The following is a 24,352-nucleotide window of genomic DNA, read 5'->3' as shown; positions in this document are numbered from 1 at the left end:
CAAACACAACAAAGATAGTTTTAATATTGTACATCGAATAAATTTGCATTCTACATAAAATTTAAGAAAACTGCTTCATATAATTGATAAAATTAATTACAGAATAAAAAATCGTTAGAAATACATAGATAATAGATAACATTTATTGATGAATAGGAATATAAATACAATTGCCAGAATGCTGTAAGCCAACTAAACTATGATTATGAGCATAAGTAGTTAAAGTATATGGATACCATAATTGATAATTTGCATTCCTTTAACGATCATAATTAAATATTTTGTATATTTTTTAAATATAATATTTATTGCATGTGTTGACGTCTACGAGCAGCTCTCTGTTTATCGAAACGTAATTCCATTTCTTCTAAAACACGTGGAGTATATCGCACTACTAATTTTACAGAATTTTGTGCTTGCTTTAATAATTCAACCGCCTTTTCATGATTTTCCCCTTCAACGCACTGAAACAGGTATTATTTCTTTATTAAAAAAAGATTTACTTTCAATGCTGAGGAGAAAAAAAAGAAACAAAAATTTCTACTAACCACTCCATTAACTGATAAAAGTTGATCTCCGCGTTTTAAACCACCATGTCTATCGGCGACACCACCAGGGATAATGCGAGATATATAAATCGGCGAATTTTGTTCTTTACCTCCCATAACGTTAAAACCAAGTCCTTCTTCCGTTTTCGGTAATTCCACTACACGTGGATGTGCATGACCCTCACTGGCTGCAAAGGCAGCAACTGTTGCTTTTGCTGTTGCGGATGCACGTACATCTTGTGAACCCTTTGGCAAAATTATTTTTAAAGGTAAAATGATTCTAATTACACAGATACAAAATATCTATCGATTTAAAACAACTACTGTCTATAATTTTACCTGAATATCAACAGTTTCGTATACATGCTCGTATACTTCTCGCACTGCACTAAGGAAATCACTTTGTAATACTTTCTGTAATGCTGCCAATTTTGTCGTAGGAACTTCACCTCCTGAATATTATAAAATTAAATAGATATTAATGAATATATGAAAGAATTTATTTTACACGTATTCAAAAATTACTCACCTTTTTGTAATTTATCTAATAATTCTATAGATCTCTTGACGTCTATAAAAAAAGACAAAAGAGTAATAAACATCATTTATTAGTGTTAATTGAGGCTGATCAAAACTTACCTCTCGCTAACGTAAGAGGCTCGCCCATGGTTGCCATACTTTTTGATTACACAAAATCTGTAATTTTTTTTCCAATTACACCTCGACGCGTATATATGTGCCAAGCAAAAATATTCCAGCACAACGTATTTATTTGTGACTGCAAAATTAAATTCGAGTAGCGTCGAATACTTTTGATCGAAAATGGTCGAGGATGGATCAATGTTTGTTTTCACTCACTCGAATCAAATTTAAAGGTCCATCTCCAAACACACTTGCGTCAGAGCTACGTTTTTCCTACTAGCAGCGTGATTGGTTGAGCTATCTTTGAATTATGAATTTCTATCAGTTTGTCTGAATAGACCCTAATATGTCGAGTTGTCGCACTTTGCATACGCATCGTGTCTAGATATTCGTACATTCATGACTGTCGATTAAAAATCTGAAATTATAAAGGTGATTCATAAATGTATTATAATATTTTAGGAAGCTAATGTACACATTAAACATGTAAAAAATGGTATTTGCATATACTAGGTCGTATGTACTATTTGATTCTTCATTTTTATAAAAGTAAGAGAAATTAAGAATATATATGCATTATTTTTTAATGCATAATTTACCTGAATGAGTCCTATTGTCCATAGTAGTATGCCATTATAAAAAAATATAATCATTTATTTAGAACGCGTTAATTAAAAAATCTAACAGTTTCAAATATCTAAAATAAAAAATATTTTATTATTTTGTACGATGTTTACAAAATCTTACTGATATTTTCATGATGCAAGAATATAATCCAGCTGTATGCTATAAGAGAAGCAAACATGGTGATAAATGCGATAAATATACGCGTACACATATACATAAGCAAATTATTTATTTATGTTAAAAATTGTTAGATTTTCTTATTAATACATTCTAGATAATAATTTTAATATTTCTAATCCAGAAAACATCTTATGTATGTATTTATATATGTACATGCATATATATATAATTATATCTGCTAGAGAGGCAAAAATATTTATTGGAGTTTATAAATATTACAATTTTCATTTTCTCAAAAAGAAAATAAAGATGGGATAAAGATATTCGCCGATAGCGCTTGGCATTGCTATAATTTTTATATATAAATTAATTTAAAATTAAAATTTAAAAGCATTTAAAATTTAAAAACTAAATTTAAATTTTTAACCAATTTTAAATTTAAATTTTCTGTCTTTAATTATCATGTTTTTTATATACAAATATATCCAATACATGTTGATTACATAAGCGTTTCTTAAACGTATCTATAATATCATATTATATACATTTAGGAGACGTTTGTGACATCAACATGTGTTACCTGTGTGGATTATACTTCAATGACTACACCATTCATATTGCTTCTATTATGTTTCTTCCCAAATAGCACATGTTCATTTCATAAATGTTATTTATAATAGCATTAGATATGTTTATGAAACTAATATATATTGAAAGATATTAAGTAGTTAATTAAAAAATTATTTATACACACCTATTTTTAAAAAAGTTAAAATGTTTTCATCAACAACGTATGCGCGAATTACATCAGAAGTACGAGATAATAACCGATTATCAAGTCTTGACTTATGGAAAGTTTGAAGCACAAATAAGTCAAACGAAGTAATAACATTAATTACATGTTTATCAAGTTGCAATTCACTGCAAAAAGTTTATCAAGTTGCAATTCACTGCACAAATTATTTATAAAAATCTTTGTAATTAATTAAAATTATTTATCTGTTCCCAAATAAAAGATTTGATTATCTTGTATCTTAAAAGAAATTTAAATGCATGGTATCATTTATTTGTATTTTGCAATTTATATTTTTATCGATGCACAGAATCGATACTCGGTGACATTGAATTGCTATCTAGTTAAAAATAGATTAATTAAAGAAAAAATCGATTTATTTTATAACACTGTAAACATCTAATGTACGAAATCTGAGATTGACTTTACAGTCCAATATTTTGCATATTTTTCAATCGCGATTTATATATATTATATCTATTATTATATATGATATGTAATTATATTATCAAAGATAAAAAGAGATGAGAAAAATAAATTTCTTAGAATATTTGTGTAAAGTGTATGCTGCATTTAATTGTATCGTTAAATAATGATATGTTGAAAATTATTTCACTCTTTATCTCTCATTTAAAAGAAGTGAAATTTCATTTCAGTGAAAAAAAAAGAATCGAGCAGCAAACTAGTATTTATAGTGCAAAATAAATCATATTTGCATAAAAATGTGGCTATATGAAGGTAATAAAATATAGTTATCAAGGTAAAATAAGAAAAGAAAAAAAATTGATGATGAAGGCATTATACGAAGTTCTAATTCCGTAACTGCTGATGCAATGAAATCTTGCTTTCGCGCCGGGGGGATTTATTATCGCTTTAATTTAACCTTCGATTAGCTTCGACAAGTCCGAATCTGAATAGCAGGGGGTATCGCACGTAGACATTTTACACGGCTGGGGTGGGTCAATAGGTCGCTACTGATAGGTCTTTGTTTGATACGATTTTGGTATAAAAGACTCGCATCGCTCAGTAGACAGCATGCGGCGAACGACTTTGACAGCATCATAATGAGGTGCGCAATCGTTCTACTGGCTCTGGTAGCTTTTGGGGCGGCCTACCCCCAACAGCAGCAGCAACAGCAGCAGCAGCAGCAGCAGCAGCAGCAGCAGAAACAACGTGCTGGTAAGTAATAATTATCACTTTACTCTTCTTTGATCTCTCCTCTTTCTCATTTTTCGTTCAAACAAGACTGAGAGATTTGAAATATTCTTTAAAATATTGCTGCTATATGTTTATTAATGTTACTTTTTTAATTGAATTTATAATACTAAGCTTTACAGACTTTTGTCTGTTATAAAAAAATGACTTGGATGTTGAAACATGATGTAATTTGAGAAATTGCAATCAATCATTTCTTTGTTCTTTTTTAGCTAATCAAGATCTTGTGAGGAAGCAGCAAGATGTTATCGTACTATTGCAACAAATCAATCAAGAAATTCCGAATCAACAGCTACAGAACCTTGGTTCTTCCTACGACATCCAAAACAATTTGCAACAATATAACAACCCGAACCTTGTCAATTACTACGCGAGCACTGTACAGGCCGGTTTGGTACAACCCAAAGGCACTTCTTATTCAAGCTCCAACAGCCAGCTTCGCAAGGAGGTCGCCCTTCTGCAGAGAACTTTATCAAGTGCCAGAGACTATCAGACACTTTTAGCAACTGCCGCTTGGGCCCGCGTCCATGTTAACGAAGAGCAATTTGTCAGAGCTTTCATCGCAGCCGTTCTGCAACACCCGGAGACACAGGGTGTCATTCTGCCGCCTCTCTACGAAGTTATTCCCCAATCTTATTTCGACGCTAGAGTCATCCAAGAAATCCAAAACATTGTTGCACAGGGCGCCGGACAAAACCCTGTTGTTGTTCCCGTTAATTATACTGCTAGTTTAGCCAACGATGAACAGCAGCTTTCTTATTTCACGCAAGACATCGGCCTTGCCAACTATTACGCCTTCGTTAATCTCGCTGGAGATTTGTTGTCGCAGGTAAGCATATTTTAAATAGTGCAAACAAATATTGCGCGAAGTATTTTCTTACATAGAAAAAGACAAAATATACTATCTCCTTGATATTTCTATTCGTGCGTGCTCAATGATATTTTTGAATAAATGATGAATATAAATGATTTATTTAAAATATATAATGATATATATAAATCATATATAAATTACAAATATAATTCTAGAATGCACAACAGCAATCGACGGCACATCGAGGTATTCAAAGTAATCAGAATCAGCAAAACGGTCAGGGAGCCATCTATTATTACGTTCATCAACAACTGCAGGCCCATTACGAGCTGAACCGTCTTTCAAACGGACTTGGTCCAGTTCAAAATACCGATTTTGACAATGTACAAGCACCGTATCAACCGCATCTTCGACAAGCAAATGGACTCGAATTCCCTTCACGTCCTTCAAATGTTCAGCTCAGCTCTGTTAGAAGTAATCTTGTCAACAATGTCAGAAAAATGATACAGAGACTGAGTGAAACTATTGAGTCTGGACAGGTCCTCACTCCGCAAGGCGCTTTCCTCTCCCTTTTCCAACCGCAAGGTTTGAACATTCTTGGAGAACTTATCCAAGGAACGGGCAGAAGTGTTAATCCAAGGTTAATCTTCTATTCGACTAATCGCGCGATCATGATATCATGTGATACTTATGATGATATATTTTTTATTACAGGTACTATGGCAGTCTTCAAGCAGCCGCGCGTCAACTCCTCGGTAATGCTCCTGAAGTTCAGAACATTTATGATTATACTCCTTCTGTTTTGGAATCGGGCAATATCGCCGTCCGTGACCCAGCTTTCTACCAACTTTTCAACAAAGTCATCCAATTATTCCAGCAGTATCAGAACTCTCTACCGGCATATCAATACAATGACATTTTAGTGCCCGGCGTTAGCATCCAGAATGTTCAGATTAGTCCACTTGTAACTTTCTTCGACAATTACTACGTTGATGTCAGTAACGCAGCCGCTCAGCAACAACAGCAACAAAACCAGCAGCAACAACAACAATTCCAACAGCAGCAGCAGTATGCTCAACAGCAACAGTATGCTCAACAGCAGCAGTATGCTCAACAGCAGCAGCAGCAAAACCAACAGCAGCAGCAAAACTCGCAGCAGCAGCAAAACCAGCAGGGACAGCAGCAAAACTCGCAGCAGCAGCAAAACCAGCAGGGACAGCAGCAAAACCCGCAACAGCAGCAAAACCAGCAGGGACAACAGCAAAACCCGCAGCAGCAGCAAAACCAGCAGGGACAGCAGCAAAACCTGCAGCAGCAGCAAAATCAGCAGGGGCAGCAGCAAAACCAGCAGGGACAGCAGCAAAACCCGCAGCAGCAGCAAAACCAGCAGGGACAGCAGCAGGGACAACAGCAAAACCAACAGGGACAGCAGCAAAACCAGCAGGGGCAGCAGCAAAACCCGCAGCAGCAGCAAAACCAGCAGGGACAACAGCAAAACCAACAGGGACAGCAGCAAAACCAGCAGGGACAGCAGCAAAACCAACAGGGACAGCAGCAAAACCAGCAGGGGCAGCAGCAAAACTCGCAGCAGCAGCGAAACCAACAGGGACAGCCACAGCACTCACAAGGACAGCAGCAGCCACAAGGACAGCAGCAGCAGCAGTTCCCACAAGGACAGCAGCAGCAGTATCCACAAGGACAGCAACAGCAGTACCCACAAGGGCAGCAGCATCAACAATCTCAGCAGCAGTCACAAGGACAGCAGCAGCAGCAGTATCCACAAGGACAGCAGCAGCAATACCCACAAGGACAGCAGCAGCAGTACCCACAAGGACAGCAGCAGCCACAAGGACAGCAGCAGCAGTACCCACAAGGACAGCAGCAGCCACAAGGACAGCAGCAGCAGCAGCAGTACCCACAAGGACAACAGCAGCAGTACCCACAAGGACAGCAGCAACAGTATCCACAATCGCAGCAGCAGCAGTATCCACAGGGACAGCAGCAACAGTACCCACAATCACAACAGCAGCAGTACCCACAATCACAGCAACAGCAGTACCAACAAGGACAGCAGCAGCAGCAACAAGCTCAACAGCAACAGCAAATCAAGGCACAAGTACAGAGATTAGATCATAAGCCGTACGAGTATCAGATCACCGTCCAGAGTGAGCAAAACGTACCCAATGTCGTCGTCCGCGTCTATCTTGGACCTAAATTTGATGATCAGGGCAACCCCATCAGCATCTCTCAACATAGACAACAATTCGTCGAACTCGATCAATTTACAACCGATCGTATGTTTCCGATTGCAAGATTATCAACGAATTGCTTTTTTAACCAAACAGTTAAAACTTTCTTTTCATTTTACAGTTCAGCAAGGACAGAATGTTATTGCCAGGCAGTCTCAGCAAGCACCAGGTCAGAGCTTTGATTATCCATCTGTTCAAGACATCCAGCAGAGCGTCAACGACGCTGTCCAAGCCCAAAATCCATTCTACATCACCGAGGTAATTATTTTCTTTCCTATAAATAATTCACAACCATGATTACAATTTGATAAACAATATAAGCTTAAATATTAATTTTTTTCAGCCGCAACAGGTCTTTGGTTTCCCCGCTAGATTGGCTCTTCCTAAAGGTCAACAAGGTCAAGGATTCCCAGTTCAATTGTTTGTTGTGATTTCTCAACCAGGACAACAAAGTCCATCTTATGGGCCAGTAATCCCGGAACAATACCAAACATACCAACAAAATGAATATCAAGTAGTTAGCTCCCAGGAATATCAGCAGAATCAACAGCAATATCAAGGTAACCGGGGAAGCGGTTCGCAGCAAGCTGTGGAAGTTGTGCCTGAAAATCTATCAGCCAATCAGCAAGTAAATCAAGGTGCATTATCAATACCACAAGAACAAAGCCATTCATTGTTGAGTAGCATTGTCAGAAGAATAAGTCATTTCTTCTTTGCAGCTGTAAGAAACCATCAAGCTAATTTCTACGCCCAACAACAAGGACAAAACGCTCAATCTCAAGTCCAACGGCAAGTACAGAATGTCTTCGGCGTACAAAACCAGTATGGATACCAAAGACAACAGGCTCAAAACGCTCGTAGACAGCAGCAATCGAGTCAATCGCAAGGACAACAGCCATGGGGTCAAGCGCAAGGACAAAACGCAGTAGCAGTCCAAGGTGGGCAGCAAAGCAACCAAGGTGGACAGCAAAGCAACCAAGGTAGACAGCAAAGCAACCAAGGACCACAAAATGTACAAAGTGCGCAAGAAGGTAATGGTGGCGCACAGTCTGGCCAATACCAATCTACTTACCAAGGACAGAGCCAACAGCAGCAAGGATATGGTGCAGCAAACGCCGGTAGCGGACAATCCCATGCTGGCGGCTTCCAAAATGTCTTCAATCAGAGACAACAGGATAGTTCCGTCAGCAGATACTACCAGAATAAGCCCATCTCCCAAATTATTGGTGGTGCTATTTCTCTGGATGGTAAACCTTTCAACTATCCATTGGACAGACCATTGAGCGTTGGTGCTCTTTCCGTACCTAATGTATATGTACAAACCGCCTATATTCAACATGAAGACCAACCCGCCAACGAGATGTACTACCAGTGAAATGTTCCTAAGTCAAACTTATAGATGCGGCATCGCTATATGTAACGATGATGTTTAAACAAAAGCGTTTTTTATTTTTTCATTTAATGTTAAAAAAAATTTATTGATGTAGCAAATGCAATTAATAAATTGCCCTATTTAAAATGCAGATATTTGTAAATATGTATTTACGATACAATTCTCTCTTTCTCATTTCCTTGCATTCCCTACCGATTTTCATGCACATAAGTAAGGATTAATTAACGATAAAATAAAATAATTTCTTTTGCGAAAAATATCATTTTATTAAGAAAGTTTAATGCCTTCTTATAGTAATTGGATAATCCATCATCGTTTTAATACATCGATCATTCTCCAGTCATCATCTCCATAAATTCTGCAAACGGATCAAGCGTTCATCACAAATAAGTTAATAATTTCTATCTTATTGAAAACATATACAGTATTGTACTTACCGTCAAAGTCCACCGTACCGGAGCCGTCTGTATCAATTTCTGCGATTATTCCATCAAGGTCAGAACTGGTAAGTTTATCATCCAACGCCGCCAAAATCTCCTTCAATGTAGCCGTAGTAATGTATCCGTTACCTTCACGATCGTACAATCGAAACGCCTCTTTCAATTCCTCCTGCATCGCCTCGGCGTCTTCCTCTTCAAGGAATCGACCGGCGATTTTACAGAAACCGTCAAAATTCACTTTGCCAGAACCCTCGGGATCATTTTCCTCGATTAAAGAATTTAATTCACCATCGTCGAATAGTTGTCCCATTGTGTTTAATATCGTCGAGATTTTCATGGTTTCGATAAAACCGCTTTTCGTTGTATCAAACATTTGGAATGCTTTACGCATCACGGCCACTTTTTGATCAGTATCTTCCTCCTGTCGAATGTATCCACATCCACATATCATGCATATCCAAAAGACGTTCAAAAGATATCCGGAAGACATCTTTGGGCAATTTGATATCTTCCGAATATCTTTTTGATAGATACTATGTGGGTTTGTTTAAACGGAAAATTTTAAAATTCAAGTGTTGCTCGATGTATTATATATTATTATATAATCTTATTTAATATAATTAAAGAAAGGAGAGACATATTTTAAAATAACATTTTTTTATTCTCCAAAGAGTAGGAAAATGTCTCTTCTTTCTTATAAATAACACAACAGCGTTTCAAATATCGTTGCTCGAATAATGTGCGACATTCTTATAGTCTTTTTTGCAAGAAAATTTTTTAATTTTTAATTTTTTTTAAATTTACACAATTTTTTTCTTTAACAAATAAGATATCTTTCAACTTATCTTCTTACCATGACGATTAGTAAGGGGACCTTTTATTAGGGAAACCGAGTGACCTACGAACGCGGCGGACGAACGACACTTGAAGAGAATCGCTTCTTCCGTCCCGGTATAAAGACTTCCTCTCCGTCATCGGCTAAACCAGCTAGAAAGTCGGTGGACGCAAAAATAGAGTTTCGCGTAACGCCGACGAAAAATGAAACATGTTATAAGTGAGTACCGACGCCTCTTCGCGTCGTTTTGTACAAAGGTCGATGCATAATATCGGCTTTGACGCTTTGACAGATATTTTCGTTAAAGATAGAATAAAGATAGTTCATCGAGCACTTTATACAATAAAGCACATTTTTTATAATATTATAAAATTATCTTTACATCATGCGTATCGCAGTACAGGCTGTTTTTACTATAATCTTATCTACGTTTACGTAACGAGAACATTTTATCGCTATTAATATCAGAATACGATAAATCATCCAATTATAAAAAAAAATAAAAATCAATAGCGATCGGCATTTTTAAATTATTCTCAAGACGTCAAACGAACGATACATGTAGAAAAGAAATGTATAGATTGGCAAGTACTTGATATTTATGAATGAATTTATATTATACAGACACATGACGAAGACTGAGAGAGTAGCGGAAAAACGGCTAATCGCGACAGCTAGTTATGTAATTTATATATTTGGCGCAATTATATACTCAATTATTTTTACATGATAAAAATAAACGGATAGGGTGTGAATTTTAAATCGCATATGTGTCACGCTATTGATAAAAATAAAAATTGTGTCCTCGTTCGGTGCGCGCGCGATCCATTCCATGTAATCGTTTATTAGCTGATACTCCAAGCTCTTGAAATAGGGCAACGTATTACCGTTCTTAGGTCGCTGCCTACGCATTCCGTGGCTGCAAACCGTTACAACATGCCTAGCATGCAGCTAGAATGATGTAAAAATATATCCCGGGCTGTTCCTTCTGGCGCAAACGATTCATCGCTTCCTTCCCGCGCATTTTCCAGTCGGGGGGAAAAAATAGGTCGGAGGTATTCTTTTCGATTATTCTCGATTGCTAATATTCTTATTGATCAAATGTACTGAAAAAAGATTCATGTTTTAAAATATATAGAGATAAATTATATTCATCTAATAGCTATCATCGCGCGCAGCCTTGTATCGTCACTACTATAAGATGTACGCTAAATAATCTTATTGGAAATATTTTCAGTGCATCCACTCATCGAGCAAGAGGTAAATTCGATGGTTATTGCATTACTGTGCCAAATTTTGCAAAGCAATTTTGCTCATGCCAAATTAACGCGTCGAGACTCCTTAACAAGGAGAACTTAATTGCGAAATCCTCAATGGCAAAATTGGGCCATTTATCTTGATATTCTTTTTTCCCAACATTGAGTTAATATATCTAAATAATTTTTTTTTACTTTTCGACACGTTTAATTATATTTCGAGCGATGCTTCTTGTTGGATGAGCTGTTTTTAAATTACATGTGGCTTGAATATAATCATACTCTGAAAATTCATTGATCGATAATAAATTATCGAAATCGCTCAATTTAATTATTTGTATCACTTATATACTAATAATATCGTTTGTATGTATGTCGATGTAGATGTTTTTAATTTTTTTTTATACTTATACTTGTACTCGAAAGCTAGAAAGAAAGCTTATTGCGAAATATACATATAATCATGTCGCTAAAATCTCCTTCGTTCTTTAATAATATAAATTTTTATATATTTACATTAAATACAATTTATTTATTATAGGCATTTGAAAATCTTGCAAACAAATCTTGTTAAACTTTCAGATAAATACTTGTTAAAGCCTATTTGTGTCAATAACATGTGTGCATAAATATCCAATGAAATGGAAAGGATTACCGAAATATATAAATCATTTTCAAAGTGTGTGAAGAAACAGATACTAAGAATAAAAAAACGCATGAGAGATTTGAGTCTAAAATCATTTCCACGCTATATTCCACTCTGTTTCGCAAATGCAATTTGTGAAAAATATGTACAACTTTTTTTATCAATATTTTAAGAAATACATTTCGGTAGAGGTAGGGATAATAATAGTCACGTTCCCTTAGCACATGTGGACTCGAACGTGTTATTATTTATGACATAAATAAATGACTTTACACAGTAAAGTTTGTATAAGAAAAATTTTATATTCACAAGAGGTGATACATCTCTCTGATAAATTTGTAGCAAAATCTCGCGGGAAAAAATGATTATCATTATATTATATATCAAAATATTGGGTAAAATATTTCATTAGTAAACCGTAGATAAATTTTAATACACAAGTCTTAAAATTGGAACATTCCTTTGTCAGAGAATTTGTGCTTTGATGGCGCAATTCTTCGTCATTGAATTAGATATCTTAAGAATTCTAACGACACATTATTAGATAAAAAAAGTGTTCTTGCTGGGCCTAAACATTAAATCAATCAGATAATAAAAGATTTTATATATTCAATTATAAAATCAGAATAGAAATTTCTATATCAAATACTATCACTTATGAAAAAATCATCTTTTGGCCATTTGTGTATATGTGTGTGTGTGTTTGTGGGCACGCGCGTGTGTTTCTAGTAGTTAAATAGGCCGGCAATTAAAAATTTTCTTTCTATATGCATAAAAATTTCACATAAATAAAATTAATTACACAAGTTAAATCAACAAATTGCACTTATACGCATCTCTTTAGCTCGTCATTAAAAAAAATATTCAGTACATTCGGATTATTTTGTTATGAGATATTGACTATGTCAAAAAACTTTGCGCCGATTCTTTTTCCTAGAAGAATTTGATTTTAGGGGATATATTAAACAGCTATTAAAAAAAGATTACAAATTTTTGTGGCTACATTATGATATAAAAAGAATAAAAAATATGGCATGATTTTTATGTATATTATAGAAATTGTAATTGACATATATATATATATATATATATATATATCTTACTTTGAATCGGCAGTACTTTTTGTGATACATAAAATGTATTAAAATTTCACATATTTACTTTGACTTGTGTCATTTCTTTGATTTAAATTTATAAATTGATAGCAAAATAATATTATTGTTACATATCGGTTCATTTATATTATAGAATAATTGTAGAAAGATTGTATCATATAACTATAGCACAGATTTTTCTTTAGGCCTTTCTAAAAATTGACATATCAAACATATATCTTCATATCAAATATAATAAACAACACTTGTTAAGTATCAAACGACAATAGCTTTGAATAGATAAAAGAGAATCAATTCAAAATTAGCCTCTTACAATTCCTGCAATGTTGATACTGTGAAGACCTCGACAAAGCATATACAATATTGCATCAAATCAGTGTACGGAATACTATATCGATAACAAAATTCTTCCACAAAAAAACGTTCAAAAGTATAGGAAGCAACTAAACTAATAACGTTGTAATTGCCATTTTGCAAACCAAGTATCATTATCGGTAATATTTGTAATACGATAGTGATATTAGTTATAAAACGGAGCTTCCTAAGTTGTCTTTCCTTTTGTTTTATCGCTAATGGAAAAAATATCGGTATCGTACCAAGAAACAATAACAGCATACGTATCTTTTCATCTACCTGATATGCACTCAATATACCAGATGTCAGTAATGCCAAAGGAACAATTTCAATGACACTGGAAAACCAATCGTAAAAGCTTCGAAAGCACTTTGCCGTAGGTGTCGATGACGAAGTAAACGGAACTCCTGAAAATGTTGAAATTATATAATAAAGAAAATGTATAAGAAAAAAATGTAGAGGTGTACAATCACATTAAATAGGCATTAAAAGGATACAAGATTCAATGTTATAACTCTGTGCTATAGTTTGCAAAAGAACAGTGTACGTAAACAAATGTAATTTGATCACATGACCATACCATAAATTATTAGGTCGACTTGTTGGAACATGTAAGAAAAGAAAAAAATTGAGACGGTGCTTGTCAAAATTTCTTGCTTCTCGCTTGGATGTGAAAAGTCTTACGTTACTGTGAGAATATATGTATGTGCGAAAACATTCCAACAAAGTGCACGTAGCTTGTAGACAATTGTGCATACAATGCTCTAATGTTGCATATATTTTGTTTATCATTCTAAGGTATTTCTGAAAGGATTAAATAAATGTTGCGCAAAAGTATACTTGGACAAAATTGCATAATAACAAACAAAACTCCAAGTAGATGCAAACGCAATTAATTTGACCAAGATTAATGCTATTAAATAAATTATACATATGTAGAAATCTCAAAGATATAATTAATATACATTTTTTTTGCAAAGATTCCTCACTTGTTCCAACGATAACAAATATTGTACAATTACCGTAATCCTTATTGTTGACAAAAACCGTAAATCCTTATTGTTGACAAATGGAAAAATCTTCCTCTTCCATTCTCGAATTAGACACAAAAATTAAATACCACGTGGCCATGTGTCATATCGTGAATCGCTCTTTGCTGCGACACCCACCCTGTGCCCACCCCCCTGCAAAGTTATGACATGGAATCTTGGATGGTCCATACCTATAAGTTATTAAGCTTTGAACAAATAGAGTAGCCATTGAAGAAAACACATTATAAAAAAAATGGTATATGCTCACATGCACATAAACTGCCAAGAAATATTACGTATAAACAAATGAAATGTAAAAGGGATACAACTGACATTGTATAAAATAATAGTAAAATATAATAATACTAATATAATGAATAATATTACACGTATATAATAATGTATAACCAAGTTAATAGTAAAGATAAAGAAATATAAAGGAAATTAAAAGCAAATAAATAAAATTAAATAAAATTGAAGAAAAAATTTAGATCAATTTTATACCTTGTCGCATTTTGATAAATGTAAGATTCTTGTTTCTATAAACAAAAAAGGAGCAAAGCAACAGGTAGAGGGATTGTTTATTTTTAGATACGAGACATTCGTCTTACCGAATCTGAAGATCCCCAAGATCGAATGCATGAAGAGAATTCGAAAGGCACGCAGAGACCACGTAGTCGGCAAGGCCTTTGCCCGGTAGGGCTCGGCGAGATGCCTCATGCATATCGCGGTCACCAGCAATTTCACGAAATGCGCCACGACGCTGCTCGCGTTTACCATGCTGATCACCGTCTCGCTATCTCTCCGAGTAACTCGCCCAGTCCAAGGTAATTGACCGAATTTCCCATTCGAATCCTTGTCAATTGTTTTCAAGTGTCGTCACAGTTTTCTTTTTCTCTCCAGTCTATTCGCGGACGGAAGCAAACACGCGTGCCAGGCAAAGTGTCATTGTAAAACGGCGAACCGATGTCATAACGTCGCGAAATTATTACGAGTCTCGAAAAGTTGTAAGACGCGAAAACGCATATACGTATACTACATATACTACACAATTGTTGACCTAACTCAACTTGGTTAATTTACCCTCATCATCCGTGCATTCCATACAAATTGAACGCATATACGTATATGGTATTGAATGAAATTGGTAATGGATGAATGAATAAAGTTGGTAGTGATACTCAAGGTTGCCACACACATGCGCGCACACACATGTAGCTGTATGTCGCATGTGTGCTGTTATTTAGTTTAAAGTACGTTCGAAAATCGTACCCGTAGGATATAATCGCAATCGATCGACCAATCGAGACGCAGAAATGTTTGCTCCCCTTTTGTCCGATTGGTCAGTTAAACGCTACTTCATCTCACGATAGAATTTTTGAACGCATTCTAGCATACGCTTAATTCTAACCTCTCTAAAAGAAACAAGATACGTGTTCTGAGGGTTATTGAAGTTTCAAACGTTTTTAATAAAGTGACAAATGCGCAAAATAATTATGCGAAAACATTCCATACGGTTTTACCCGACGTGACAAAGTGACTCTAAAACGATCAAGACAACAAATAAAATTTCGCTTATCAATGTCCCCTACACATATGTAAATCCACGTACGTAAGTCCACGTGGGTTCTGAATTAATGTCTGCATGAATCGTCATAACGCATTGTTTGCGGTAAAATGGAAAAAGAGCCGGCTCCAGTTACAAGAACGAGACTCAACTACGACAATAAACTCATCTTGGCGCCCATGGTGCGTATCGGAACACTTCCGATGCGTTTGCTCGCTCTAGACTACGGTGCGGACATAGTTTATACCGAAGAGTTGATTGATAGAAAATTACTTCGTTCGATTCGTCGAGAGAATGGTAAAATGCATTTTTTTTTTTGCAAAAATTATGCAAAACTTTCATGTATTGACATTATGTCAAAAGGATTTTATATTAAACTTGAGCATAAGAATTTGATTCATCGATACACAAACTTTAACACATTTCTATTGTGATTATTAATATAATTAATATTATCATAGTTAAATTTTTATGTCATAGTTGCTGTTTCAATTGACTTGAATTTTGTTGAGTCGAATAAAGCGGTATTCCTTTAAAGAAGGACTAATGTTCAATTTTTCCTAATTTTAAACAAATTTTTATTTCATCAGATTTTATTGACTCTTAACTTAATTTGTCTAAGATTTTAGATTTATTCATTGTTATTATTTGATTTGTAGATGTTTTGAGCACAATCGATTACATCGACAAAACTGACGGTACAGTAGTGTTTCGTACTTGTCCTCGGGAACGAGAGCATGTGGTTCTTCAAATTGGTACGTCCGATCCATTAAGAGCGGCCGAAGTCGCTCGTATGGTGGAAAAGGATGTTGCTGGCATAGATGTCAACATGGGTTGTCCAAAGAAATTTTCAATACTCGGAGGAATGGGCGCTTCCCTTCTTAGTGACCCACGAAAAGCGACAAATATTTTGCGAAAGATGATTGAAACTGTAACAATACCAGTCACGTGTAAAATACGCGTTTTATCCAGCCTGGAGGAGACTCTCCAACTTTGCGACACCCTAGCTTCTACTGGTATCGAAGCCATTGCCATACACGGTCGCACGATTGAGGAGAGACCGCAACACCCCAATCGAAATCAAGTTCTCAAGCAGATTTCGGATAGACTCTCGATACCGGTCATCGCGAATGGTGGGTCCAAAGACATTCAACAGCATTCCGACATATTCAGGTAATTCAGGTCATTTCAGCATTTTTTTATCAAATAATCATCAGGTACACATTTCTCAAGTCTTTTTTAATCTGTTTCTATAGATTTAAAGAAAAAACAGGTTGTAGTAGTGTGATGCTTGCTCGCGCAGCTCAATGGAACTGTTCGATATTTCGTAAAGAAGGTCTACTATCAATGGAAAATGTTATAAAATCATATTTAAAATATGCAGTTGATTGTGATAATTCACCTTCCAATACAAAATATTGTGTACAAAATATTTTACGGGAGCTTCAGGAATCTCCTCTAGGAAGAAAATTTCTCGATTCGCAAACACTAGAACAAATATGGTGAATATTTTTTCTTTTCCTTTTTTTTTTCGCTTTCTATGTTTGCTCAAAAAGTTCTTTTTAGTGAAGTATGGGGATTGGGTGATTATTGCCGATCCAAAAATAAGGAATTTCGAGATAAGGGCTTGTTGGGTCGATTTCAAGTGATGCCAGTAATGCTCGACAAAGACGCAAAGGACAATAATGTTTCTCACAAAAGAAAAATTTATGAAGAGAATGATGTTTCCTTGATGCGTTGTGCTTTTTTGAGGAATAGTTACACAACAGACTCTGAACTGCCAAAGACTAGATTACTCAAGTGGACCAAGGAAAATCGTAAAAAAATGCCGATATATAATACTCAGCAAGAAGATAAACTTTTTTGTTCTGTAGTTACCGTTGACGGCAGGAAATATGGTTCTTCCTTCTGGTAAATTATATTTGAAAAAAGAAAAGATTTTTATTTCTTTCCGTTTTATTTCTACTTCTTTATTGTACACTTCCTCCTTTCAGGGAAAAAAATAAGAAATGGGCTGAACAAGGTGCTGCTTTGGTATGTCTCTATTTCTTGGGAGTAATCAATGAAGAAAGTCTTTCTGCTAGTGGCAACATTATTTCTCGATGATATCTAGACTTTTGATCTATAGAATGCATTTAAAAATTTTTGATGCAATTATATAAAAAAATATGTAAATATTATTCTTTCTGTAAATAAATTTTACTTTTTTATTAAAAATATATTATGCATGGAGTTATTATCCATTTAATAAAAAATTTAAATCCTATTTAGAGTGTATCCCACATATACATCCCTAGGATATATATGTATATCTTCGTTACTGCTTCTAATATTCATAATAAATTTAACATATTTTTGAAAGATGTTTGTTATTTAAAGAATAAGTGTAAGAGAAAAATTGGAAAGCTATCCAAAGGATCGTTTACTTTCCATTAAATGCTCCACAAAATATATTATATACATTGATAACATATATCAAAACAATTTATATTAATGCTTACAATTTCTAAAAATTGTCACTCTTCATATTATACATTAATTGTTAAAATTGTATGTCTGGAAGTAAAGATGTTGTTTTATTTTTGTTAATCGTCATCAGAGGCTTCGCTTGCGGTGGTTATTTTTTCTTTCTCCTCCATTTTAGTTCGTGCAATGATTTCTTTTGCAGGATTAAAAGTGCCATTAGTTTGAGTATTACAAACATAACATCGTGTACTTTTCTTATATTGTTGCAAAGCACATTTTTCACAAAAATAATGCTTACATCTAAAAATAAGTAAATAGATTAGACCCTTTTAAATATTAAAGTTATTAATATATAACAGTAATATTGAACATTAATAAGTTAATAATACATACTTTGTGACAACTGGATCTGTAAAACTGTTTCTGCAAATAAAGCATTTAAATGGTAAGTTGTCTTCGTCGCTATCAATCTCATACTTTTTATCATCTTCATCTCCACTATTATCACATTCTCCAGTAGCAGCCCCTCTTTCCAATTGCCATCCCAATTTATAATCCGACCGATCGTGAAGAAACTTACAACTATCTAAAAAAAAAAAAAAAAAAAAAAGAAAATTTTTACTATATCAATTTTAGAAAACTCTACAAAAATGAACTACAACATCTATTTAATACTAAAGTAAATTATAATTATATATATACCTCCAAAGCCACAAAATCCAGTTTCTTTATAATCTTTACAGATATCAGGTTGATAGTCCCATCTTACAGTTGCCCTAAGATTTGAGGGTGCTCTAATTGGTCCTTTACGAACCATGCCACTAGACGCATTACCAGCTGCTGTGTCTTTCTTTTTATAATATTGCGCATAATTATTTAAACCCCTGTAAATTTTGTCATCTTCTTTTCCTTCCAATTCCTAATAATTCAAATAAGAGCAACATTATTAATTTTATCTTTCCAGAAAAGATCAATTTTAAATTTAATTAATATATTTAACGAATAAATGATTCCACATACTTCATTTATTTTTTGGGCTTTTTCGAATAATGCTTGCGCATCTTTGTCTTTTTCCGTTTCCGTTTGAAGAATAGCTGTTGCTCCTTGGTCACTCGGACCAGCTGGTAAAGCATTTCCGCTACTTTTATAGGAAACCCTTATATCATCATCAGTATCATTGTCATAATGAATTTTTTCCTGCTGTTTTTTTACATTTGTCTAGAAAAACGAAAACTGATGAGATTTATAAAACGTCACATATTCTAAATTTATCAAAAATTCAATAACTAGACATTTTAATGGTATAATTTAAGTAAAAGAGAGAAAAAGATATATTAATTTCGTGACATTTTGTATAAAAAATACTCACACTTTGAATCATAGGATTATGATCGTCTCGTTTCCTCTCCTTTTTAATCACCGTAGTTTCATCCTCGCTGCTATCTATATAAAAAAAATGCAAATCCAAACATTTATTTACCTGTTCACTTGGGCCTATAACCTAAAATTCTTTCGTTTAACCAAACTTAATCCACTGGACGTGCGATATCTATAATTAGTCTACACTGAAATGGATTATTCATTATAACTCACCGTCACTACTATTCGCTTCTTTCCGCTTTCTCGTAGCGTTGCTACGAATTTTACGCTTATTAAATACAGGTACCATTGTTTATATCTACTTGTATCGTTCTTGTATCTAAAATTGTGCAGCGCCGAGTGCGGAGTGCAGATCAGTGCAGGTCAGTGCAGTTCACAGCCATGGTGTAAGTCCCGATCTACAATAGGTAATTTAAGCTTTAAGCCTTAGGAGATTGACCAATCACAGTCAAGTATGAAGAGAATACTCGACTGTAATTGGTCAATTTCTTAAGGCTTAGAGCTTAAATTACCTATTGTAGATCGGGACTAAAGAAACATGGTTCAGTGATAAATGTATGCTGTGTCGTTTCAGTTTGTTGGCAGTTATCAATACTACTGACACGAGAATAATTGATACATATATTGTAGCAGAGGAAGCAATTAGACATCTTTAAATAATGGGTCCGCCAAAACGATTTAAAAAAGATAATGGCAAGTATAATCCATGTTTTTCTACAGGTTATCTTTTATTTGTTATAAATCGAATTTTCTTTCAACTTATTCTTTCTTTATTATATCTTTATTATATTATGTTTCTAAATAATATTAAATTTGATGTAAATTTGACGTACATTAAAGTAATTATATACTTTACATTTACATTTATATATTTACTAATAATACATTTATTAAAATAAAGGTAAATGGAAAAAGCGCAAAGACGAATATGATAAATATAACGACGACGATTCGATAGACAGTAATGAAGCGGATGGTGTGCCAGACGCGGCAAAAACTGATGTAGAAAAGCAGGATGAGTGCGCGACCGAAGATGAGTTTGGAGCCAAAGATTATCGCTTGCAAATGATTTTAAAGCCAGATAATACATCCAGACCATTGTGGGTGGTAAGACTAAAATTTTATTCAAATTTGGCACAAGAACATTGCAGAGAAATATTTAAAGATGAAAAAGTATTAAAAGACATTTACGCATTTTTTTATAGGCACCAAATGGACACATCTTTTTGGAATCCTTTTCTCCCGTATATAAACATGCTCATGATTTCTTAATTGCGATATCTGAACCTGTATGCCGACCAGAATTTATTCACGAAGTATGAGTAACAAAGAATGATAAAATAAATATTATTAGAGAGAGGAAGCGATACGTATAATACAATTTTTTCTCCTTTTCAGTACAAACTGACTGCCTATTCGCTCTATGCTGCGGTTAGTGTTGGTCTGCAAACAGAAGATATAATAGAATATTTAAAAAGATTAAGTAAAACTAGTGTTCCCGATGGTATAATTGAGTTTATAAAATTATGTACATTATCCTATGGAAAAGTGAGTAAAGATAACTTGAACAAATTTCTTTTGTTTGACATTAAAAAATAACCCTGAGATAATTGAAATATTAAAATATTAAACATTTTATATAGGTAAAACTTGTTTTAAAACATAATAAATATTTTATCGAATCGCCATTTCCTGAAGTGCTGCAGAAATTATTAAAAGATCCAGTTATTCAAGAATGTCGGTTGAGGACACGAATAACGCCTACGGAAGATACAGATGTTGATGATATTGTCACAAATGTTCAAGCTAAATCAAAAGTTCCTCAGGTCTATAGAACTAAGTGTGCCAATAATTAATTGAATAATTTCTAGTATGATAATAAGATATATTTCTTTATGTTGGAATATAGTTTGGATCAAAGGCACAAAATACTCCTGCCACTAGTAAGACAAATTCGGAAACGGAATCTGATCAAATGATGGTGGAATCAACTACCATTCCAGAAGACATAACAGCTTTTTATGATAAAATTGATAAAGACGACGAAGATGAAGAAGAAGATCAAGGATTGAAAACAGTTAGTTTTGAAGTAAATCAGGTATGTGTCAATATTTCGATCCAATTTTATATTATCAAGTATTTATCTCTTAAACAATATTGCAAAATATTCAAAATTGTATATGTCATTACAAAAGGAAAAAATTGAAGTTGTACAAAAACGTTGCATCGAACTTGAGTACCCTTTATTGGCAGAGTACGATTTTCGTAATGATAGTGTAAACCCAGATATAAAGTAAGTAATATTGATGAAAAAGTTGTACATCTCACTTTTCATGTACATCAAAAATTAAAAATACATCAAAATAATATTCCAGTATCGACTTGAAACCATCAGCTGTATTAAGACCTTACCAAGAAAAAAGTTTGCGGAAAATGTTTGGCAATGGACGAGCTAGATCCGGAGTAATAGTCTTACCCTGTGGTAAGTATATTTCATACTAAAACTCGCCTAGTCGTACTAAATATAATGTAATCAAAATTTCAAGGGACATTTTTACAACAATTTTAAATCTTGCATGTTAAATGTAGGTGCTGGTAAGAGTTTAGTCGGAGTGACAGCCTGCTGTACAGTACGTAAACGTGCTCTAGTTTTATGTAACTCTGGTGTATCTGTAGAACAATGGAAGCAACAATTTAAAATGTGGTCGACTGCTGACGATTCAATGATTTGTCGATTTACCAGCGAAGCAAAGGATAAATTTATGGGTTGTGGTATATTGATAACAACGTATTCTATGATTACGCACACTCAAAAACGCTCTTGGGATGCCGAGAATACGATGCGTTGGCTTCAAGAACAAGAATGGGGTATTATGGTTTTGGATGGTAAATTTATTCGTATTATTTAAAATAAAAAGTAACACTGGTACTTCTTACATTAATAATTGTGGCATTTATTTTTAGAGGTACACACTATTCCTGCAAAAATGTTCCGTAGAGTATTAACAATTGTTCAATCTCACTGCAAGTTGGGTTTAACGGCAACGCTTTTGCGAGAAGACGACAAAATTGCTGATTTAAATTTTTTAATCGGCCCAAAGTTGTACGAGGCAAACTGGTTAGAATTGCAAAAGAGAGGATTTATAGCAAGGGTACAGTGCGCAGAAGTTTGGTGTCCCATGACGCCAGAATTTTACAGAGAATATCTTGGTTGCAAGATGAGCAAAAAACTGGTTAGAAAAAATTTATTATATATTTTATACAACTTGTATATTCTTTAATGTATTATATACATGTCGTATTTCTCTTTATAATTTCAGTTGTTGTATGTGATGAATCCAAATAAATTTCGGTGCTGCCAATATTTAATTCGATATCACGAAAGACGTGGCGATAAAACAATCGTCTTTTCCGATAATGTGTTTGCATTAAAACATTATGCTGTTAAAATGAATAAGCCGTATATTTATGGTCCTACTATTCAGGTAAGTAAGTAGAGATTGTAAACTAGATAACTTTTGATATACGTATATAAAATTATACTTTGAAAGCGCACGTTTTTTTTACTATTTATATTATTTATATTTTTAGAGCGAGAGGATACACATCTTGCAAAACTTTAAATTTAATACAAAAGTGAATACGATATTTGTGAGTAAAGTAGCAGATACTTCTTTTGATTTACCAGAAGCTAATGTCTTGATTCAAATTTCATCTCACGGTGGATCTAGAAGACAAGAAGCGCAACGATTAGGACGTATTCTTAGAGCTAAAAAAGGTATATAATTTGCTCGCGTCTATCGACTGCCAATTATTGCAACTAAAAATTTCGTTGTAGGAGCAATTGCAGAAGAGTATAACGCATTCTTTTATACGCTCGTATCGCAAGATACGATGGAAATGAACTATTCCAGAAAGCGTCAACGATTTCTCGTAAATCAAGGCTATGCCTACAAAGTCATTACAAAACTTGCAGGCATGGATGAGGTAAAGATACAATCGATACAATTTTATAGTTGTGTGTGTTCATGTATATGACGTATTTGTTTACAAAATATTTGCATTGTTATCAAAAAGTTTAATGATTTTCATATAGGAGCCGGATCTAATGTATGGGAACCGAGAAGAACAAGGTCAATTGTTGCAACAAGTTTTGACAGCTAGCGACACAGATGCGGATGAAGAAAGAATACCCAACGAAGGACCAAGACCGGTGAGTGTGATTTACACAAATGTAGAATAGAGATCTGATATATAATCAAAGTTTTTAAAATATTAAATTGGGAACATGTATTATAGTCAAAAAATACATTTCACACATGTGTGTGCGAGTACATATTAAAGTAAAATTTTTTCTCAGATTGTACGTAAAGCTGGCACTATGACATCAATGTCGGGAGCGGACGATGCCGTCTATTACGAGTACAAGAAAGCTCCTAGCTCATCAACGGCAAATAAACATCCTCTTTTTAAAAAATTTAGGACATAAAGAGCGCAGACTGGAAGCATAAAATGATAAAAAAATGTATGTTATTATACATGTACAAGATCCTAAACTTATCGTAAAATATAGAATTTCAGGTTTGAGAAGGCAATGACGTGAAAATGAAAATTGAGGGAAACCCGACAACTAGTTCTAAGAATACTCGTTTGTCAAAAAATAAATTATTGTAATTTGATATTGTACTTTTATCACATGTATAATGTTTTAAAATTATTCCGCTTTGAAATGTCTTACCGACAATGAGAGAAAATATCATTGAAACCGATAATCACATGCGATTAATTTTTGTCGACTCTTTTTCTCTCAATCTAAAAGCAAATTTACGTTTGCACTGAATTATATAACATATCGAATGCA

The 24,352-nt window shown here is 34.1% G+C and overlaps 7 protein-coding genes across 7 annotated transcripts; 3 read left to right on the top strand and 4 right to left on the bottom strand.

Annotated features, from left to right (window-relative positions):
- Window positions 1-121: 121 nt before the first annotated feature.
- On the bottom strand, window positions 122-1,424 carry LOC105256629 (protein lin-7 homolog C). The gene is made up of 5 exons (XM_011266731.3): window positions 1,188-1,424; window positions 1,078-1,119; window positions 888-1,000; window positions 549-794; window positions 122-464 (listed from the first exon to the last, which is right to left on the bottom strand). The coding sequence occupies exons 1-5, from the start codon at window positions 1,222-1,224 to the stop codon at window positions 306-308; spliced, it is 597 nt and encodes a 198-aa protein (XP_011265033.1). The 5' UTR covers window positions 1,225-1,424; the 3' UTR covers window positions 122-305.
- Window positions 1,425-3,753: 2,329 nt separating this feature from the next.
- Window positions 3,754-8,462, top strand: LOC105256665 (mediator of RNA polymerase II transcription subunit 12). Its single transcript, XM_025408933.1, has 7 exons — window positions 3,754-3,909; window positions 4,158-4,774; window positions 4,975-5,399; window positions 5,474-7,053; window positions 7,130-7,266; window positions 7,352-7,646; window positions 7,728-8,462. The coding sequence occupies exons 1-7, from the start codon at window positions 3,795-3,797 to the stop codon at window positions 8,381-8,383; spliced, it is 3,825 nt and encodes a 1,274-aa protein (XP_025264718.1). The 5' UTR covers window positions 3,754-3,794; the 3' UTR covers window positions 8,384-8,462.
- A 180-nt stretch (window positions 8,463-8,642) lies between these two features.
- On the bottom strand, window positions 8,643-9,811 carry LOC105256628 (troponin C). The gene is made up of 3 exons (XM_011266730.2): window positions 9,695-9,811; window positions 8,839-9,262; window positions 8,643-8,759 (listed from the first exon to the last, which is right to left on the bottom strand). The coding sequence occupies exons 1-3, from the start codon at window positions 9,695-9,697 to the stop codon at window positions 8,731-8,733; spliced, it is 456 nt and encodes a 151-aa protein (XP_011265032.1). The 5' UTR covers window positions 9,698-9,811; the 3' UTR covers window positions 8,643-8,730.
- A 2,971-nt stretch (window positions 9,812-12,782) lies between these two features.
- On the bottom strand, window positions 12,783-15,206 carry LOC105256626. Its single transcript, XM_011266729.3, has 2 exons — window positions 14,690-15,206; window positions 12,783-13,454 (listed from the first exon to the last, which is right to left on the bottom strand). Exons 1-2 carry the CDS (start codon window positions 14,856-14,858, stop codon window positions 13,003-13,005), a joined length of 621 nt encoding a protein of 206 aa, XP_011265031.2. The 5' UTR covers window positions 14,859-15,206; the 3' UTR covers window positions 12,783-13,002.
- A 14-nt stretch (window positions 15,207-15,220) lies between these two features.
- On the top strand, window positions 15,221-17,852 carry LOC105256625 (tRNA-dihydrouridine(20) synthase [NAD(P)+]-like). The gene is made up of 5 exons (XM_011266728.3): window positions 15,221-15,942; window positions 16,305-16,818; window positions 16,902-17,147; window positions 17,212-17,556; window positions 17,640-17,852. Exons 1-5 carry the CDS (start codon window positions 15,756-15,758, stop codon window positions 17,749-17,751), a joined length of 1,404 nt encoding a protein of 467 aa, XP_011265030.2. The 5' UTR covers window positions 15,221-15,755; the 3' UTR covers window positions 17,752-17,852.
- A 281-nt stretch (window positions 17,853-18,133) lies between these two features.
- Window positions 18,134-19,864, bottom strand: LOC105256624 (RING finger protein 113A). Its single transcript, XM_011266727.3, has 6 exons — window positions 19,705-19,864; window positions 19,481-19,554; window positions 19,132-19,329; window positions 18,814-19,030; window positions 18,505-18,697; window positions 18,134-18,411 (listed from the first exon to the last, which is right to left on the bottom strand). The coding sequence occupies exons 1-6, from the start codon at window positions 19,778-19,780 to the stop codon at window positions 18,231-18,233; spliced, it is 939 nt and encodes a 312-aa protein (XP_011265029.1). The 5' UTR covers window positions 19,781-19,864; the 3' UTR covers window positions 18,134-18,230.
- Window positions 19,865-20,018: 154 nt separating this feature from the next.
- LOC105256623 (general transcription and DNA repair factor IIH helicase subunit XPB) lies at window positions 20,019-24,132 on the top strand. Its single transcript, XM_011266726.3, has 15 exons — window positions 20,019-20,184; window positions 20,393-20,598; window positions 20,697-20,807; window positions 20,890-21,039; window positions 21,135-21,317; window positions 21,401-21,589; window positions 21,687-21,784; window positions 21,867-21,973; window positions 22,081-22,377; window positions 22,456-22,724; window positions 22,812-22,976; window positions 23,083-23,269; window positions 23,330-23,478; window positions 23,588-23,704; window positions 23,852-24,132. The coding sequence occupies exons 1-15, from the start codon at window positions 20,151-20,153 to the stop codon at window positions 23,978-23,980; spliced, it is 2,391 nt and encodes a 796-aa protein (XP_011265028.1). The 5' UTR covers window positions 20,019-20,150; the 3' UTR covers window positions 23,981-24,132.
- The last annotated feature ends 220 nt before the right edge of the window (window positions 24,133-24,352 follow it).

The sequence above is a fragment of the Camponotus floridanus genome, unplaced genomic scaffold (assembly GCF_003227725.1).
Source record: "Camponotus floridanus strain SB8 unplaced genomic scaffold, Cflo_v7.5 scaffold24, whole genome shotgun sequence".
Lineage (NCBI taxonomy): Eukaryota > Metazoa > Arthropoda > Insecta > Hymenoptera > Formicidae > Camponotus > Camponotus floridanus.
Note: the sequence above shows the minus strand (reverse complement) of the source record. Positions and strands in the feature narration are given on the sequence as shown.